Source organism: Dendrobium catenatum, unplaced genomic scaffold, assembly GCF_001605985.2.
Source record: "Dendrobium catenatum unplaced genomic scaffold, ASM160598v2 original_scaffold_117933, whole genome shotgun sequence".
In the NCBI taxonomy this organism is placed as follows: Eukaryota; Viridiplantae; Streptophyta; class Magnoliopsida; order Asparagales; family Orchidaceae; genus Dendrobium; species Dendrobium catenatum.
In genome coordinates, this window is record NW_021436368.1 from 163,184 (window position 1) to 184,729 (window position 21,546).

Consider the following 21,546-nt stretch of genomic DNA (forward strand, 5'->3'; position numbering starts at 1 on the left):
AATCAGATGTGATATTTCCTTAATTACTTTTATGTTTGCAGTCTTTTCTGTACTAAATTTATTTATTTCCACATAATAAAAACCTTCCTTGTTGATTTTTTAAAAATAATAACAATAATATTGATGAACCACCATTACTGTAGTACTACTCGAGCATGTGAGCTGATTAATAGAAGGTCCTAACAATAAACTATATTAATGATATAAACTTCAATAGCCTTAATAAGAAGGTGAGGGCTCTGCACCGTTTGCTGCACTCCAAAAACATAAATAAATAAGTACTAAAGAAAAAGCTATAACAAACATTTAAAATTAACCTAGCTAGCTATATACATGCTTGTTTTGTTGATTAAATTGATAATTTAAACATTAAAAGTTAATTAACATCAATTATGAAAGAAAAGGATAGGCTAGCTGTTGATAATTAAGCATGCAATTCCTGGTCTCTATGAGAATGTTGATGATTTGGACACCGAGTTGGAGTTGATTTGTTGATGGCATGCAATGACAGTGACAAACATACAGATCAAATTTCATTAATGACATTAATTCAATTTGCAAATTGCATGCAGTCAACCTTTTCATGACGTCTTTTGCTACAGATTATTATTTTTATCCATTGTAAGACATTACAGGAAAATCGTCTGTTACCGGCGACGTTTTCCAGAAGTTTATCTCTATTTCCCGGCAGTTCTGAATTTTTCTTGCGGTTTCAAAACCGCTGGAATAAACAGCGTAGGAAATGAAAACCGGCGGTAATATTTTCAATTAGCTAGTTGTGATATCTACCAAACCATCTTCAATTAGCCATTTCATCGATCAATTATTATATATAGATCAATGTTCACTGCAGTTTATATATGTAAATGAACCTAATTAAAATGTATTTATATCAGTGAGTTATAGCTGTTAATTAATGAGAAGGATTACCAAATCCTTCTTTACAGCTCTAAAATAAATTCACAATAGCATCCACCCCGTGTTTCATTATTGATGAGGTCACAAGAACTTGCAGGCCAGCAAATATGGATGGAGAATTAAATACAAGTTTTTTTTATTATTTTTCAGAATTTTTTGTCATGAGAGTGAGCTTTTCAAGTCATATCTACTTGGAGTCTGGTACATGTAAGAAAATTATTAATAATTATTATTTTGATTTCTTCTAAATGTATATTATAATACTTTAACAAATTTGAAAAACTCAATTTTTTTTTTTCCTTTTTCACGTACGATAGATAGTTTTATTACAAATTTAATTTGAAGTTAGTTGCAGCTGTTCCAAAAGAAAAAAAAAAAAAATCTGGCAAACCTGTTTGACGACGGGCATGCATGCACATTGCATGGCCATCAAAACCTTTTCACTTTAGCTTTTGGTTCATACAGATAGAAATGGAGCCTCCTCCTTCACCAAAAGTATTGAATAATTAATGATAAGGTTTGAAAAGAAGATGCAGATATATTTATGAGAGCAATGAATCGACATAAATAGCCAGGCAGCCAGCCTGCTCTTCCATGGCCGAAAGAGCAATCCAGCCTCCACTTCAATATTGCTTAGCTCTTTGATCACTATAAGGTGATAGCTAGATTGTTATAGCTATATGGCTTCAACTTCTTCCTCTCTCATCTCCCTTGCAACTTGTTTAGTAATTCTGGGGAACTTATTAGCACACAGTACTGAGGCAGCTCGAGCATTCTTTGTCTTTGGAGATTCGCTCGTCGATAATGGCAATAACAACTATCTTGCGACGACAGCTCGAGCAGACTCTCCTCCTTATGGCATCGACTACCCAACTCATCAACCCACAGGGAGGTTCTCTAATGGCCTCAACATTCCTGACATTATCAGTACGTACTCATTATTACATATATACTTTTATTTTATGAAGAAAGACTTAATGCATGCATGAGCAATTTGAAGGAGAAGCTGATGAAGCTAGAATGAATGGTTTCAGGTGAGCACCTTGGTGCTGAGTCCACCTTGCCATACTTGAGCCCTGCGCTGAGAGGACAAAAGCTTCTCGTAGGCTCCAATTTTGCATCAGCTGGCATTGGAATTCTCAATGACACTGGAGTTCAGTTTGTAAGCTTGCAATATATATATTACCAATAAAATTTATCAAATTATTGAATTTCAGTCACTACTGATCGATAATTACTAAACATTAATGTTCTCAATTAATTTCAGGCCAATATAATCAGGATTTCACAGCAACTGGAGTACTTTCAGCAGTATCAGCAGAGGCTGAGCGCATTAGTTGGCGCAGCAGAGGCTAAGAGAGTGGTGAATCAAGCACTTGTTCTGATAACTCTCGGTGGCAATGACTTCGTCAACAACTATTACTTGGTTCCTTTCTCTTTCAGATCTCGTCAATTTTCTCTGCCGGATTATGTCCGTTACCTGATATCTGAGTACAAGAAGATTCTTATGGTGAGTACTTATTTAGGGTTTAGTTGAATAAAAGATTGTTTTTTATTTGATGCGTGGAAATGGAGATGCAGAGGATTTATGAGCTGGGAGGGCGGCGCGTGCTGGTGACGGGGACGGGGCCGCTGGGATGTGTTCCGGCGGAGCTGGCGCAGAGAAGCAGAGACGGCTCATGCGACCCTGAGCTGCAGAGAGCCTCCGCACTGTTCAATCCGCAGCTTGAAAAGGCAATAAATCAGCTCAATTCCAAGTATCGTTCCAACGTCTTCATTGCCGCCAACACGGGCAAGACGCACGCCGACTTCATTTCCAATCCTCAGGCTTTTGGTGAGACGACTCCTTTTCTTTCTTTTATTTATGGTGTAAGCTAGTTAGGACAAATTATTTTGTGCGGAGGCTGAACGCCGTTCAAGATCAACTAGAGTGGGCCATGTCATCTCCTGCTCGGTCCTGTTCGGTTCCGTGGCTCGGTAATGTTCGGTATCCGGCTCGGTATTATTGATGTGACGTATTCAGGTTGGTCTTCGGACAATAAACTACGTTCGAGGTCCGCACAAAATAATCTTTCGTAAGTTAGGGTTCGACCAAGACGGCAACTGACTTTTTATTAAAGTGATTATAAAATTCGTATAAAAAATAATTTTTTTAAAAGCTATTATTGAAATTAGGTTCCTAACTATCACAAAAAAAATTCTTGAAGCCAATCGAAATGAAAATTATATTTGAGATATGAAAAACAAAATAGTAAGAAAGTTGTTTGAAACAAAGCCTCATCAAAGTGGATTTGTGAGCCAATTTGTCAATTGAGTTTGGCTTGATAAATGGCTCGTGAGTCGAGCCAGATGAACTAAAAGCTAAACTTGAGCTAGCTTCGACTCAACTGATTAGTTTACGAGCCGGCTCGTTTTAAAGATACTAATAAAAAATAAATGTAAAATACATTAAAATTAAAGTGATCAAGTACAAGGCTATTATAAAATTTTAAAATAATATCTCATTTTCTTATATCTAAGAGATGTATTCTTCTTTATTTATTTATATTCCAATTCCTCAAATTTTTGTTATTTTATTATAATTAATAATTATTTGAATCATAATCATTTTATCTCTTTCTTTATAAACGCATGCTCGAGCTCAAACTCCATTAATTAATCAATCTCAAGCTAACTTGAGCTCAGCTCGACTTGTTTACCCTCCCATCCACTTTTATTTATTTATTTATTTGAAGCAATATGAATTGAAATATGTATTTGTTTAATTTTTCAGGTTTTATCACATCCAAGAGAGCTTGCTGTGGGCAAGGGCCCTACAATGGGCTGGGCTTGTGTACTGTGGCATCTAATCTGTGCCCAAATAGAAATTTATATGCATTTTGGGATCCATTTCATCCATCAGAGAGAGCAAACCGGATAATTGTTAGCCAGTTCATGACCGGTTCAACCGAGTACATGAACCCAATGAACCTGAGCACCATACTAGCAATGGATGAAAGCACCTAGCTAATTAATGATGATATAATTAGCATTAATTACTATCTCTATATGTTGATGAAATAATATCATGTATTAATTAATCTCCTTTGTTCCCTCTTAATTTGAGGTGTTTATGTCTAAATAATGAATAATTTGATGAGATTAATATTGTTTTATGAAGTAATTAAAATGTAATGTACTGTTGAGAGGAATTAATTAGCTAAAGTTTAAGGTTTATTTGTGTTTGTAATTGTGGTGTGTGTGTCAAGAAAGTGTTGTAAGAACTCCTTGAAGTATCATTTTATATTGAAATGAGAAGTTTTTTTTATATATTTTTAAATATTTAATTTCATCTTTGATTAATTTGATCTATAAATTAAATTTGAGATTTTTGTGTCTTCATTAATGATAGAGATATGAACTAAATTTTGTTTAATTTAATGTGTATTTTTTTTTAATAGAGAAAAACTGTAATTATTTTTTACAAATGAATTGTTTGAGATAGCACTCATTAGATCTTATAATATATAATATAATATATATATATATATTACTATATATATATAATATTATATAATATATATATATCTGATATATATTAATATATATATATATAAGTAATATATATATTAGTTTTTGCATTTAATTTTAAAGATAATAAAAAGAGATTTTATATACATACACTTAAAACTATTCTATTTTACATACCTAACTCTAATTACTATTTACTTATCTACTCCACCGCCTATTTAACCTTATTTTTGTATGAGGTTAACCAAGCCATAAAAAATGAAATGCAATTCAAACCCAAATTATATCAAGTCAAATTCCAATCCAATCAAACCTATATTAACTAAAAGTGGAAGTCACATATGTGGCTACCATTTGGATCTCGTACTCTAATTCGGTAACAATCTACCTAAATGATTTGGCCATAATGATATGTGTAAATCAAATTCAATCAACAAATCAAGAACCAAAACAAGTCGCAAATTTCATTAAAAAAAAAAAAAAAAACCCTAATTGCCATAAGCGACTATTTTGAGTGATTTTTAAATTATCTCAAAACAAAACCAAATAACCTTGGAATCATAATTTGTCAATTTCATATTGATTAGACATGTACTTGGGGCCAACCCTTCAAATTTGAGAGCAATCCAAGCTTTCTAAAACCAAAAATTAAATTGAATTCTAAAAGTTGTAAAACCTCAAAAAAATTATAGCCCATGCCACTAAACCATGCATCATATAGAAATAAGTCTTAGAATCCTCCCCAACACCTCTGAACATGTTCATGACATGTTAAACTAGAATTGTGCCTTTGTTGGCCCTTGGTTGACTATTATTGACCATAAGACCACTCAAACACCAATAATATTGAACAATAATTAATTGGCAAAACACATTGTCCTTTTACAGTGCACTAACCTTCTTGATTTTAATCATTGTTCAAATCACCTCACTAGGAGCTTCATATAGCAAACCACTCATTAATGGACCCTTCAATCATTAATTGACTCATTTGATCCTTTCGGGCTAGCCCAAATTAGCTCAATTGATCATATATCCTAGTTCCTGTTGACCTCATTTTTGTATGAGGTCACTTTTAACTCCTCCCTGAGTCCTAGATCCTAGGATCTTCCTAGTTCCTAGCCCTTAGGCTCAATCCAAATCTTAACTCAATCCAAACCCAAAACTCTTAGGCTAAAGACTTAGGTCCTAAAGCCCTTTCTAAGTTATTTTTCCATCACATTGAAACCCAGTCAATTGACATCTGATTCAGTGTCTATCAATCTCATATTGATGTGACATGTCTCTAGTGTCAACCCTCTAAATTTGAGCTCATTTGAAGGACTCTAACCCTTTAAACTTATCCAACTCCAAATGTCACAAAACCTTTGAATATTTACAATCCATGCCACTAGGCCTTTCACCTAGTGGAATTTGACTTTGGATCCCCCTCCAAATCTTTTGATCCCTCCTAATACCTTGATATTGACTTATTAAGCAATGCTCTACATCTTTTAAGATTCATTTTGACCCAGAATTGACTTGAATCCAAAATGACCAAAATGCCATTAAATGGGGATTTTTGGACTTTTGGTCTAAACTCAACTTGATTTGACTTATCAACCTTTGAAATCTTCTTCAAATGTCATTCCAATGGATCCTAAATGACTTTAGGAACACATTAAACCCAAACTTACTCTTTGATTTGACCTGGTTGACCAAGTCAACCCTTTAACCCAACACTTACCAATTTTATCAATTCAAGTGATTTTGAAGTAAAACTTGAGTAAAATCTGAAGTAAAACTTGAGTAAAATCAATAAAATCTAAAAAAACTGTGAAATCAGTTAATCTTTAATATCCATAGCATAAAACATAAAGTAAAATCAGTAAAATTTGAAATAAAATGGTTATAAATCAATAACTCCAGCACTACAAATAATTCAGACCATGCAAGTAGTCAAAATATGCAAGGGGAGGACTCCTCGGTTTGGTTGTTCGCACGAGACGAAGTCGTCAGGAAGAAGATAAGTTTCGGCACGCTTTGATTGTTCGCATGAGATGGCAAAGGAGGTTTAGATTAGGAAGACACTTGCTCGAACAAAGAAGAAATATGGGTTTGAGCGCGAAAGGCAGGGTCGGCACATAGGGCTTTTGATGATAGTAAAAGAGTGGTAATTCAAATGAATATAATGATATTTTGGTGGTAGATTGGTAAACAATAAGATTTGGATGTTGGGTTTGTAAATATAATAGTTTTAGATGTTATGTACGTAAAATTTTCATTTGAAAATAAAAAAGATTTATATGAAGAGAATTTATTGCTCTTTATCATTTCTTTTTCAAAATAAATGTTTAATAATTTAGTGCTAAAAAAAATCTTATTGATCAATTAATAATTTTGTAGTGTTTAAAATAATAACATGATAGGTCAATAAATAAAAAAATTATCAATATAGTGCATAACATTAAAATTTAAAAGTGCACAAATGAATGGCCGAATAAAATATTATTTTGAAGATGAACCTTACTAAGAAATTCCGAGTTAATTTGCAAAATGGCAATCAAAGCCCTCTTCTCCTCTCCAAAACCGTTCACGAAGGCAGCGAGAAATTAGAATTGGTCAATGTCTTCTCACTCCATCACCATTCCATTCCACCTTTGAATTTGAACGCCGCCAGGTACCGATCTTCTTCCTCCATCCCTTCTAATCCAATGCCCTCCTCTTCCTCTTCTTCCTTTCCTTGACCCCCTCCCACCAAACCCTAACCCTCGAAAACGAGCGATGCCGAGCGTCGCCGTGAAGCTCTACAGCGTATTCTTCAAGCTCCTGCTCAAGCACCGCCTGCAGTCCCGCGTTGACGCTGTGGCTGACGAATTCGGCATCACTTCCCGCCCAGAGGAGTCCACCGAGCCCGCAAATCCATCCTTTGCCGCCGACGGAGTTGCTACCAAGGATATCCACATCGACCCCCTCACCTCCCTCTCCCTCCGCATCTTTCTCCCGGATCCGTTCCACGAGGCCCTCCCCACCTCCGTCAAGACTACTTTTTCCTCCAATCCCGACCTCTCCCTCCGCGCCAACGGCCTCTTTGCGGGCGCCTCCACCGTCGCACGCGACCGTCGCAGCTACGAAGGTCCCGGATCCGCTGCTGCCTACCGAGGATACCTACCTTCTCCCGTTACCCGCCACCACGCTTTCTCGCGCCGTCTCCCGGTGATCTTGCAGTTTCATGGGGGCGGATTTGTTTCCGGTAGCAATACATCTACAGCGAACGATTTATTCTGCCGTAGGATCGTGAAGTTGCTCGATGTGATTGTGATCGCCGTTGGCTACAGGTTGGCTCCAGAAAGTAGGTACCCGGCGGCTTTTGAAGATGGGATCAACGTGCTGCATTGGCTGGCCAAACAGGCCAATTTGGCTGAATGTAACAGGTCGATTGGAAATCACCGTGGTGGTGATGCAAGGAAAATGGATACGCAGAGGCATATTGTAGATGCGTTCGGGGCTGCTACGTTGGAGCCCTGGCTAGCGACTCATGCTGATCTCTCGAGGTTTGATTTCGGAGCTTACCTGCTTATTCCAGCTCTCTTTGGTTGATTTGCTTCTCATTTTAATTGTTAGTTTTCGTTAGACAATTTTGTGAACAAAAGGAGTTTATATTAATCTTCCTTATGTTTTCCTTGGAAGATGTTATTAGGAGCAAATATGATTTAATGGTTGTATTTACCTTTTATGGTTGAAAACAGAGTAATAACAAATCACTGAAAAAGGTTGGAAAGCTTTTATCCTTAATGAATCTTATATATTCTTCCAAGCTTTTATCTTGATCTTCTTATTACGTTGGAAAGCTTATTGTGAAGGGTTCTTTTTGCAATCTATAGAAACAATTCAAATGTTACGCTTCCTGTGCTTAATTAAAAAAAAAGAAGTTATAACAATTAATATCTAGCTTGCCATGATTTGATGTTAGAAGACTAGTATAGTTCTATCATTTAAAAGATAACTCAGCAAAAAATATTTTTAAGAATACCTTGACTACGATGAAATATAATAGGTGAAAGTTACTCATGCTTGCTAGTTTTTTAATATATGGTGAGTAATATAGCTTCTAGGCTGGAGGGGTATCATGTGAAATGGGAATATCGTGGAGATAAAATAGGAAGTGAATGGATTTGAACGATGCATTTTAAATTAGAAATGGAGATCTAGAGGAGGGGGAACATTACAATATGTCAGAACTCACAAATCAAGTTATTCGTAAAGCTGATCTATTTTCTAAAAGGCATGGGAGGATTGATGTTCATTTGATGATAAATGAACAAACTACTACTTGAGCTTGTTGGGTTAGTGAATGAACCTATTTGATTTGTGCAGTCACGTCTTTACACTATCCTTCTAGCAAAAATTATACTGGTAGTTCATGTTATCAGGGGAGTGAGGTATTTTTTTAATCTAGGAAGCTTTTCCAACCTATTAAGACATTTTGTCCTAATTCTTTCCTTTAAGACTTTAACAATAGCTTTCTTGTTTTTGAAATATGTTGAAGTGAAGACACCCATAAGAATTGATTATGCTTGATTTATGATATCCATAATAGAACATTCCCTTTGGAATAGACTAATTAATTTGTTTGTCTTTTGAAGTTATGCTTAACCCGATTAATGAAAGGAGGCTTGTAGATGATGCTAATGTTGTTGCAACCTTTTGAAGTTGCACTTTATTTTTCATGTATGTGGTTATACTAGCCTAAATTATAATGAGTCAATCATGCAATATAAATTTGGTTGTTGGGTGACGAAGAAGTCATTGATAACCACATAATAAAATGAAAAGGTTAGGATGGATGCATAGTACAGCCAAAAAGGGTATGCTCAGAATTGATTTTTAGGTGATATAGGATACTGTTATTTATTTTTTTTTTATTTTTTTAGGATACTTTTATTTATCATTTCATCATTTGCCTTATTTGGACCTATATCATATTTTGACGTGTAAACATCTATCGTATTTGGATTAGTCATGTAATAATGATATAATAAAGTGTTATTTTATTTAAATGATCCTTTCATTCAATAATTTTATTTTTTTGAAAGATTTTGGATTAATTTATTTTGATTATAATTGGATTACATTCCTTAGATTACTTTCCTTTTTTTTTTCTTTTGGTTTCATCATATATAAAATCTTATTTATAAATAAAGGATGCTTTTAAGGGATTATGAATGAATGATCAATACAATTATTTGTAAGAAAAAAGCTCTCTCCTAAGGATAGCGGTCCCCTTTACTTTTCCTCGCTCGTCCCTCTCTGTCTCCCTATCTGATGAGTTATTCATATGTTTCTAATCGATGGAGTGCTTTAATACAAGCTTTCTTTTGTATCTATTAAGCCGTTCCATCATAGGAATGGTTCTTATCAGTAGGAGTGAACATTAGTTCGCGCTAACACCTCATGCACTACTCGACGAGAATAGTGAAGAATGTGGATTCATCCAAGTTTTTTTTGAAGTAGTTGGGACAAGTCTAATGCTAATAGTAGACAAATTAAGTTCTCTTCATAGTAACTATGAATTCTAACACTTGAATTGACAACATTTCTACACTTTACTTTGCTTCTAATCAATAAAGGAGTTATTAGTTTGTTGTTCATTTGTTATCCTACTGTACATGCCCCGCATATGCTCTCACCGTAACTCTTTTGACAAATAAGTTCTCTCTGAAGTAAAACTAAATGCTTATTTTTCACTTTGTAGACAGATTAAAATAACTGTCCTTCACTGTTCTGAGTTATGCAGAATGAACTAGGTTCTACAACTTGTGAATTCTCGCTGTTATTTGTAGTTGGCTACTTTCTGTGAGATCACTGTTCTCAGTTAAAGCAGGTTAGGCTGACTTATGTAAATTCAACACACTCATCACTTATTTAGGTTTATTTGCTATTTGCTGGAAAAGATTTGGCCATTTGCTTATCAACGTATCTCAGGTGGAGAATGAGTTACAGAGAAAACTGTTCTATCTGTTAAATTCACTGAATTGCAATTTGGAAACTCCCTAGCTTAGCAATTCATATTCATCAGGGCAGCTTGTTTCTGGCATGCATGCTGAATGAGATTCAATTATAGTTTTTATTTTCTGCATGCATAAAGGGTTGATTAGCCTCCCACACAATATTTAAAGGGTTGATTAGCTAAAAATTTTTTTTAGTGATCTGAACACATGCAAATAGAACAATTTTCATGCTTAATTAGACTTGACGCAGCTGTTGAAAAATTAACTATCATGATTTTTTTTTGCTTACAAAAACTTGAACATGATCTCACAATAACAAAACATCAAAGCCTATGTCCCACTGTGGGATCGATTACATGAATCCTTTTTCTTCATTGTGTCATGTTAAAAATCAAATTCTCGTTTAAATCTAATAAAGAAAATCATTTCTAATATTTTCTAACCAAGTCTTTTTAGGTCTAACTCTACCTTTCTTAACATAAGTCAAATCTAATACCTCTACTTTCCTAACCGGGTAGGAAGGCTGCCGTTTTATGTGACCAAACCATCTAGGGAGACTCTCTCTAATCTTATCTTCCACTGGAGCTACTCCAACCTTTTCACGTATATGCTCATTTCATATCCTATCTCGAAGGGTAACTCATCCACCTGAGCATCCTCATCTCTGCAACACTTAAATATGAGTGGTCATTAATCAGCAGGGTGTGCTTAAACTAAATGAATCCAACATTATCTCTTTGCTTTCTCATATGTGTCAATTGCCAGATGAGGCTACTTATCACCTGAAGTTTAACCCTAGTGACTTCTAAAAATATACTCATGCATGGTTGAATACACCTTAAAAAAAATGCATAGGTGAATACACCTTAAGTCAACTAACTAAGATTTGTGGGGCTTAGTTTTAACATAGGCCCTGCTAATTCAAGATCTCAATTATGCTAAATATTTTGATCCCTTGACCTAATTATACTCGACTGCTACATAGCAAGCATCGACATTGAGAAGACTTATACAGTAATACTTTCTTAGGACTTGCATGACCTTCTTCCTCACAAATCTATATATTCTCTTCCATTTTGCTGTTGCCAACATCTCTTGTAACTCTCCAAAAATCCTAAACCGAAGTGTTTAATAAAATAAGCAAAGAAATATCTCAACGTCTCCTTTCATTTTACTTTATCGACAACAAAAACAACAACAATATCAAGCCTTTATCCCACTATGTGGGGTTGGCTACATGAATCTTTTTTATCCATTGTGTTCTGTTAAGAGTCAAATTCTCATTTAAATCTGATAAAGAAAGGTCATTTATAATATTTTCTAATTAAGTCTTTTAAGGTCTACTCTACCTTTCTTACATAAGTCAAATCTAATACATCTATTTTTCTAACCGGGTCATCGGAAGGAGCTAACAATCTAAGGTGGCTCTCTCTAATTTTATCTTCCAATGGAGCTATTCCAACCTTTTCACGTATATGCTCATTATACTGTCTCTAAGAGTAAAGCCACTCATCCAACTTTCTTTTTACTTTATCATATGGAAAAAAAATTATCTCATTGTTTATTAGCTGCATAATTTGTTTGCAATTCGTGGCAGATCTAGCCTGAATTAGAATGACTTTGTATTGTAGAACTTTAATCTTTTTGCATAACTTCATTACTAAAACCATTTAGTTTGTAGAAATTCTCATTATCATACTAGGTGTGCTTTGTTGCGCTCGGCGTTTGTCCAATTAGAAATGACCTTCTTGTTTGAATTATTGTCTGTCATGGGCTCATAAACAAGCACCATAACTTTATGCACTTACACTGGTAAGAAGGTAGTCTGATTAAAAGTTTATAGCTTTCAAAACTAAACTAACCAAAACAATATTTGGGATATGTATTAACCATTGTTTCTCACAAAATGTTAGATTGAAATGATAATAAAATCTGATTAAAAATTTGAGGTTGCCAGCCAGTGCATTGCTTCTGGTCAATTTGAAGTGAAATGTTTAACCACTTTATCACATCGAACAAAGGACAGTTTTCCCAAATAATTTAGCAGGCAATATGGATAACACCTCAATTGCAGAGTTATCGGTGATATTGACAAAGGATTTGGAGGTGGTTTTGAAACAACTGGAGTTGGTAGGAGTATGACAGGGGGAGAGAGGAAGTAAGGAAGTGCTGATTAAGTGGGAGAACCTACCTGAGTACGATGCCACTTGGGAGTCGTATGAGAGGATGAAGCATCAATTTCCGGCCTTCCATCTTGAGGATAAGGTGGTTCTTTGAGATGGAGGTATTGTTAGATCATCCCAAGAGGGGATTGATTCGATCGATCTAGAAGGGAGAGAGAGGGAGAGGGTGGATGAGTGGGAGATTTGAATCTGAAGGGCTGTTTGGACTTTAGCTTTGTATTATTTGCTTTTAATAGTTATTCTCTTTTTAGGGTTAGGTTATATTGAATGTTTACTGAATTTAGGAGTTCTTGAGGTTTCCTTGGGCTCTAGCCACCGGCTAGGGATTTAGGAGAGCCCGATCTTCCTCTCGAATTGAAAATCCATTATACCTTGTTTGTTTTCTTCTACTTTTCACCTATTATTAAGTTTTCCTATTAATTTGCCAAGGAATTTCTGCAAATTCCTGCTTTGTTCTTGCTGAAATTCCATATTTCAGCCACTATTTTTGTGATTTTTGCACTTGTTTCCTATCACTTTGATATGATATAACAGTCCTACCACATGGATGTGGTTACTGTCGCAGAAAAGGTTTACTTCAATCAAATTCAACAGGAAGAACGATGTCGAACTGTCCTCACTTCTGATCCAAAAGAAAGGGCGTCTTCAAATCGTCAAGTCTTACGTGGCTTTCGAACCAACAGAGAATGTCGTCGAACTGTTTTGACTTTCAATCGAACACAGAGCGTTGTCGACAAAGGTGAAAAAGCTTTTAGCAAATCGTTCGAAACTCTACCTTGTATGCAGTAGACGACGTCGAACAGCGGAGTGAACCAAGGTTTAACGGTTACATTTAACCTTTAAAATGTTTTTTTATGCATTCAACTTAGGCAAACACCTCACTCATATAAATGAGGCGCGCCTCAGAAAATTCAAGGCGCACACCTCCCGTAAGCTGCTAGAGGCGTTTGCCTCGACTGATTCCGAGCGGAAATTACGCTGAGGCGTGCCTCAAGTTGCGCAATTTTAAACAGTGGGCATATATCATGCATATAACTTCCTGATGAAGTCTGTCCAACAGCTATGTGGTAGGACTAAAGAAAAATATTATTGTAACCATGTAGAGGTTAAGGCTTGTTGAGATCAGCAGAAAGTTAATCTAGCATAGACTTTATTACGGTCAATTAGTATGTTTATGAAACCTTACTTTTCAAATTAATGATTTACCTAAGAGCTGATGTTTTATGAAACATGACACTCACACTGGCAATTTATTGATGCTATAAAAAAATTTTTTTTACTATGCATGATAAGAAAACTTTGTTAGGAGATAATTTGACGGCCATTCATGAGAACTTCTGAAAGTACTTATTTAGTAACTAAACTTCCAATGACGATCCATAAATAATATCTGCAGCCTTACTCTAGAAAGGTGTCATAATTTTCTGATTATTTGTTCATTCTTATAACATATATATTGTTTTCTGGTTGTGAAACCAACTTCTAGTTTCACACAGATGTTATGTATATTAAATTCGTGTCTGTCACATGTAGATACCCACGGAGTGATGATTGTCTTGTTTTTTTATACAACTGTAAGAAACTCCCGACTAAATTGGTTAGTGTTTTTGTTATGCTGACGGAAATATGAAGACATTGTACGGGGTGATTATGTGAGAAGCTGAGTATATAATTTATGTGGAATAGTAAAAAAAATGGATTAATCTAAAGCTAACATGGTTAGAAATTCTGCAAGTTATTTAGGTTAAATGTTAGCCAAATCAGCTTTTCAATGGTGGGGGATTCCTGAAGCCCTTTTGTATGGGATGATAAGGTTGAAAAAGTACTGAACTGTTTTGTAGTTTGGATAATAAGCCTTACATGGTTTCCCTTTATTTTAGACGAGGGGGTGATTACTGATTGAAGATCTTGATTGTTTTAGTCTTCAGTTTGAGTTCTCTTTGTAGAACTCTAACATGTTTTCTTCTCTATAATTTGGAGCTTTATGTTGTTTAACAATGATAATTATGTACTAACCACATGATTCTTTTGCGTCAGAACAGATGTGTTCTCCTCGGTGTTAGTTGCGGTGCCAACATTGCTGATTTCGTCGCACGGAAGGCATTCGAGGCTGGAAAACTCCTTGATCCTGTCAAGATAGTTGCACAGGTTCTCATGTATCCCTTTTTTATAGGAAATGCCCCAACCCATTCAGAAATAAAGCTTGCAAATTCTTACTTCTATGACAAAACCATGTGCATACTTGCCTGGAAGCTCTTTTTGCCTGAAGAAGAGTTCAACTTCGACCATCCAGCAGCGAACCCCCTTATACCGGGAAGGCAGCCGCCACTTAAATTCATGCCACCGACACTCACTGTGGTTGCCGAACATGATTGGATGAGAGACCGAGCAATTGCATACTCCGAAGAGCTCCGCAAGGTGAATGTGGATGCTCCAGTTCTTGAGTACAAGGATACAGTTCATGAGTTTGCTACACTTGACATGCTCCTTAAAACCCCACAGGCTCAGGCCTGTGCTGAGGATATAGCAATCTGGGTAAAGAAGTACATATCAACTAGAGGTCATGAGTTCTCATATTAGATTGTTTTTGGAACCTTTTGCAGCTGTTTTATGTATCATTACATGAATATCAAAATTAGAGGTTATATAAGCCAATTTATTGTACCACATGTGCTTCTTTCATTCCATGTTTTTAGGTGTAGCACAAATTTTACTCTCATTTTTCATTCTTTTGTTGAATATATGATGCAGTGAATGGGGGGAAGCTGTATGGTTGATTGATCATGTAGTTGAAAATCATCTAGGTAGTTGGAGTGTTGAATGTCATTCTTTTTCATTCCGTTCTTGCTTTTGTATTATCTTTTTGAATAATTGTTTTTAGTTTACATTTCTGATTTTTTTTTTTTTGGAGTTTTTGTGGTGTAAATATCATGAATAATGTATTTAATTATTTGATGTATTGCTTCACAATCTTGTTTGGGAACTTCCTATGTATCTTCTCGTAATGGGCTGGCTGAAATGCTTGTTTTCTTTTTTAATGACCCGTTTGGGATTGTGGCTGCAACAGCTATCTGTAAAATTAGTTCTGGAGTTCTCATTAAAAACCATTGTTTTAAAAACTGTTGTGATGTTGTAGATTTCTTTTTTCTTAAGAATTAGATAATAGTCTTCTAATAAATTTAGTTCTGAAATATTTTCATCATTTAAAAAAAAAAAATTAGCCTTACAAAAGCTGACAGTGGTATGAAGAACAAAGCTAGTTGTTAGTAATTTGTTGGAGAGCAATATTATTCTTTGAGTTGAGGTTGTTGATCTAGAGAGTAGCAGGTAGCAACAGAGAACCACATGCTTGTTGTCCTGTATTTTATATTGTTGAATGATAACAATTATAGCTTTGAATATGGATTGCGGTGGCCCATTGAAGATGGTTGTGAGTACTGTTGCTTAGCTTGGTTGGTGGATGAGTACGGTTGGGAAATTCCAACCCGTGTTTGATTTTCCTCGAGCAGCAGCGTCTCTTAAGTGGTGCCCAATCAAATAAGGGTCAGGAGGTTTCTGGGGTGGGTGCCTTTTCTAGATCAGTCGAGAATTAGTCAAGCTGCCAAACGCCTTTTCGGGGTGTTAGCAAGTGGATACTCCATTCCAAAAAAAAAAGATAGTTGTCAGTCACATCCATTGATTTTGACTTTTGATTTTATGACCACGAATTGGATCAACAGCTGACATGATGATAAAAGTAGTTGGATGGGAAGACTTATAATATTAAGGGCATCTTCAACCAAAAATCTCATTTTTCACTCCAAAATGCAGTGAAACCAAAAAGTGCCGGGATTCATCTCCAATCGAACGTCATTTTGCCCCCTAACCGTCGCTCTCTTCTTTCGCGTCTTTCTTCTACAAGTTCGAGAAAACTTATAATATTAAGTTGGGAATATTCTCTCTTATAAGTTTTTTGGCATGAGGTATTAATAGTTTTGAAGTAAAAACATATGTTAGAATGCATCCATCTAATATTTGTTGTTCTTATTTGTGGTCTGACTAATTATATGAAATGTTTCAATTTAAAGATAGAAATCTTCAGTGGATTTTCATATTATTTTAAAACAAACTATATATTTTTAATTGAATGATTATCTTCTCATGTGAAATTCTCAAAAAGGTGTATGAGTGATGGTGATGAGGAGGGATACTCCATTATGTTTAATGTTGGAGGAAAGGAAATAATATTTGGAATTGATAGGTTTGTTCTTATCATTGGGTTGGTCCAAAGAATTTTTGTAATAGCTTATATTTTGATCCAATCAAATAATATTTTGGAAGTCATTATAAGTTCAATTTACAAGTCACTTTTCTTATAATATAGATGTTATTATGTTTTAATTATAATAATTTTTTTTCTAATTTTATGGGCAATATAGATATGAAAATAAGAAGTATTGCAATTCTTTAAGAAATTAATATATGTCGGTACAAGTGGATTTTTTTTTTTGTGACCGTGAGGTATTCATTTGGTAAATCAATTTCATCAGAGCATTCTAGGCATGTTGGACCATTTTATGAATATATTTTTTTTTTATAATTTTTGGATCCCTGTATTTGAAGATATAAAAAGATTTATAAGAATTTTAAATAAAAAATTAAATAATTGGAATAATTATGAATGTGTCTTTAAGATATTTATTATAAAATATTTGTAATTACTTACAGATCTTATCAAAATCCCATTTTTCCTTTTTTCTTTTGCTCAAGCCAAAGAAATATAATGGGGGAATTAAGGAAAAAAGAGAGGAGAGAGGAGAGAGGATAGAGGAGCTAGGATTTGGATGTCTTGGAGCTTTTTTTATCCGTCGATCCAATTAGAAAATTTGCTCATCTCAAGGTAGATAAATGTTATCCTATCAAAATGAATTTTAATTTGATCAAAAGTTGTAGTATCTTTATTTTTAGCAAACGTCCATCATGTAACTTTTAGTATGCTATAGTTTTAATTATTGTGCACATATTAGCATAAATATATTGAATTTTTACATGTTTTTTAATATTTTGAAAAAAAATCAATTTAAAAAATATAGATAAATATAAAAATTGAAAAAATAATTGTCAAAATCTCATAATGTCAGTATATGTCATGCAAACTTATTATAGTGGGTGCATACATATTGAAAAAGAGCACATGACATTTTTTTTATAAATTTTATTAATTTTGAATCATATGCAAATTATGCATGCATTAATATAATATAATAAGATGAACATTAAGCATAATATCACTTGTTTACTATATTATATATGTCATAAAATATGTGGATGTAAAACATGCTGGCTAAAGTTGATTGATTGATTCAGGTTAGCTAGAAACATGTTACCTTGTACAGGAGGGTGAGCTGACATGCTTTTCTTTAAAATAAGATTTTTGGTATAATTCTAAATGATATGAAAATTGATATATGAGAAGACACATGGGTGGGAACTGATGACTTTTGATATGAAAGTCACTTGACTTAAATGACTTGTGATATGACTGATTTATGAAAATGAGAATAATATGATCGAGATTGATTCATGTAAGATTTGCCTATAATATTAGATATAGAAAAAATGCCACAAATAGTTAGATGTCTTTTCTTTCTTACAATAGTTGTATATATATGACATTATGTACATAAGATACATACTATTACTTATATAAATATTTGATAAAACTGATAAATGCATTTGATATATATGAATCACATGATTTATATGATACACATGCATAATATAGACACTGTACGACATCCATATAATAATGATATGTGTAGTGATGTAATAAGATACTATATAAACTATTTTATAATTGATATGTGTAGGATTAACATAATTTACTTATCACAGTTCACTTGGTTATTGTTCATTGTTATTAAGATATACATTTAAACTAATGTTTATTGATCATATGACATATTATTATTTTATTGATTGTTACATGCTTTTACAGTTATATATTCATACTGACAGTAATTGAATGATTATATGCATATTGTTTATATTACACTGCATTGATTTCTTTTATAGGTTTTGATAACCTGCTGAGTTGTTAGGTCACTATGTGATTTTAGGAAATGACCGAGATCTAGTAAAGTAAGGACAGATTTTAGATTCAAGTTTTATTTTATTTTTGTATTTCTTAGTTTTATTCTTTTATAACTAAGAGTTAAAAGATAACTGATGATGTATGGATTGAACTATTGAATATTGTACATGAATTTTGAGGGACTAATATAAATTAATATTTTGATATATATGATTTTTAGTTGCTTCTGCTTGATTAATTTATATTGATAAATTTGTAGAATCTATAGTTGATTTATTTAGATATTAAAATCGATAATTCTTCCAAAATTATATCTCGGGATGTTACAATTTCAATCTAAAGAGAATTTTAAGAAGACGAGCAAAAGCAATAGGCTACTAGATAACTACTTGCATGTTGAAAATAATTTCAAGAATATAATATAGAGAAAGCAATCATGGAGTACACTGAGAGAGATGAAGTTTGAATGTCAAGTTTATGTCATCTTATGTATGGTGTTCCCCATAACCATGATAAGACAATGATATTTTTATTTAGATTATTGGCTTGGTGGAAGATAGGAAAGCATTCTTTAGATTTTGTACACTTATGAGGGCATTGAGAGCATTGAAGAAGGACGTGATGCTCTATTAGGCCATTGCCATGAATTGAAGAAGAATTCCCCAACTCATTACATTGTAATTAGATGTGTCATATATTGTGGATAAAAATATACTTTAATGTATGCTTTAAGAGTGAGGAGAACCAATGTGCTAACTTTTTTGCATTGCTTACTTTTGAATTCCAACTCGCAGTAAAGAACTTGTCTCTCCGCTTAGTCATATTCCATCATAGCATTGTATGATCAACTTATACTTAGATAAAAATCCTAGTTTCATTTAATTTCATAAATTTATTCAACATCTACCATGATAACTATGCACAATTATTTATTTTCCCTCAATGTTTCACATAGTCATTATGTTTTCAAATTTCAAATCTATGTTCTCTACCATTATAGCTAGTCACTTCTTAGTTGTAATTCCATACATGTTCACTCCCCCACTAGTTTTTATACTTTCTTTAGTAGTTCTTATTGTTAGCTTTTTCTTGATGCTTTATTTTCGTATACTCTCACACTTTATATTGCCTCAATCTCTCAATTTCTATATAGTCACTCAAACTCGTGAGTAAATTATTAACTTTCACTTAAATTGTTACATAACTTTACTATTTATATTATTTTTACACTAATTTCTCATTTGGTTTTTGAATAGTAAAAAAATATTATTGTTGAACAAATTATTGTATTAGCTGCAAATTATTACGTTATGTTATTTAAGTTTAGTTAATTAAATTGCTATTGTATGCACATAATATATGTATATATGAAATACAACTCAAGAGCATTTTGGTTAATAAAATCATCGCTTCATTTTGCAATGTGCATATTGAAACAAAGATGGATCTCTATACATCGCATTGCACTTAGCACTTTGAAAACATTGATGCCATATCATTACAATAATGGCTTATGAAGTTATCATAATGTTAGAGAGGAAATATACATAATAACTTAAAAAGAGAACACCAAAGATGTTGAGCTAGAAGAGTAACAAAGTGCTCCTTATTGAAGATACTTTATCATAATTGATGAATGAAGATGTAAGTCTTATGCAAAATATTGCATATATCTTATCACAATGTAGATCCATAAGTGTCAACATACAAAACCTGTCAAGTTGAGTTGAAAATTGGGAGAATAGGCATGCCAAGGGTTCACAAATAGAGAAATGAGAATATGATGCCTATATTGGTTACTTGATGAAGATATATAAGGGTTTCAAATAATGAGTTACCAAGAGGGAAAGAAAGGAGAAAAACTACATATCCACAAAGAATGGGAAACTAGAGATTATTATAAAGGATTGAGTTGCAAGGGATATCTATAGGGGAAATTGTGGAAATCCTCCCAAACACTTTCTATCTCCACTATTGTGATATTCTATATTTTGAATCAAATAAATAAATTTTTTAGGATTTATTTTAAGTCAAATATGAAAATCATTTTCGCCATACAATAAATATTATTATTTTTAATTATACTAATTCTTTCATAATTTTTGGGCACTTCATGTGTTCATTTTGTAAATTGATTTTATCAAAAAAATTTAAATAAAATAAGTTATTTTATGGAAATTTTTATATAATTTTTAAAATACTTAAAGAATTTATATGATTTTTATACTTAAAGTTAATTATATTATATAATTATATATAAATATTATATTATTATTTTATTAGAAAATATCCTAAGTCACTAATAGTCAAAAGCTTTTTAAATCCATTTCTTTTCCTATTTATTTTCGACTAACTGGGACTTAGGCGAAGGAATTAAGAGAGAAAGAGAGAAGAGAGAAAAAGAAACATAAGATTTGGAGGTCGCGGAGCGACTTTTGTCAACCAAGCTAGTTGAAAGATTTGATCGTCTCGTATAAGGAACAATTATCTTATCTCTAATTTTATTTATTTTAAGTTTTTGATATTTTTATGATCAAATCTATAATTTTTTTACCAAAAAATAAGAATAATTCTCTAATAGTAAAACTTTTACCTCATAACTTTTGATATGTAATAGATCTCATCAATATAAGCATTTTGACAGGAATATATTAAATTTTCACAGGTTAAATTAAAAGATATGATTTTTTGAAGTAAATACATATTTACCAAAATTTGATAGTTTTCCTTGTATTTATATATTTGTGTATTTAATATATGATATTGACTTACATGCATAAAAAAAAAGATAATTTTTATATATAAGCAAGCAAGACTAACTATTAATACTATAATAATGAATATGGGTTGAATTTTAAAATATAATATCCTA

At 33.2% G+C, this 21,546-nt stretch overlaps 2 protein-coding genes across 2 annotated transcripts; both read left to right on the forward strand.

Annotated features, from left to right (window-relative positions):
- The first annotated feature begins 1,598 nt into the window (after positions 1 to 1,598).
- LOC110113970 (GDSL esterase/lipase At5g33370) lies at positions 1,599 to 3,924 on the forward strand. The gene is made up of 5 exons (XM_020846696.2): positions 1,599 to 1,845; positions 1,953 to 2,080; positions 2,186 to 2,428; positions 2,500 to 2,752; positions 3,692 to 3,924. The coding sequence occupies exons 1-5, from the start codon at positions 1,599 to 1,601 to the stop codon at positions 3,922 to 3,924; spliced, it is 1,104 nt and encodes a 367-aa protein (XP_020702355.1).
- Positions 3,925 to 6,946: 3,022 nt separating this feature from the next.
- Positions 6,947 to 15,486, forward strand: LOC110113987 (probable carboxylesterase 11). The gene is made up of 2 exons (XM_020846726.2): positions 6,947 to 7,961; positions 14,644 to 15,486. Exons 1-2 carry the CDS (start codon positions 7,192 to 7,194, stop codon positions 15,179 to 15,181), a joined length of 1,308 nt encoding a protein of 435 aa, XP_020702385.1. The 5' UTR covers positions 6,947 to 7,191; the 3' UTR covers positions 15,182 to 15,486.
- The last annotated feature ends 6,060 nt before the right edge of the window (positions 15,487 to 21,546 follow it).

Coding starts and splice junctions, on each gene's coding strand:
- LOC110113970 (XM_020846696.2), top strand. CDS start 1,599: ATGGCTTCAACTTCTTCCTCTCTCATCTCCCTTGCAACTTGTTTAGTA. Junction 2,081..2,185: donor ATGACACTGGAGTTCAGTTT/GTAAGCTTGCAA, acceptor AATTAATTTCAG/GCCAATATAATCAGGATTTC. Junction 2,429..2,499: donor AGTACAAGAAGATTCTTATG/GTGAGTACTTAT, acceptor ATGGAGATGCAG/AGGATTTATGAGCTGGGAGG.
- LOC110113987 (XM_020846726.2), top strand. CDS start 7,192: ATGCCGAGCGTCGCCGTGAAGCTCTACAGCGTATTCTTCAAGCTCCTG. Junction 7,962..14,643: donor ACTCATGCTGATCTCTCGAG/GTTTGATTTCGG, acceptor GCGTCAGAACAG/ATGTGTTCTCCTCGGTGTTA.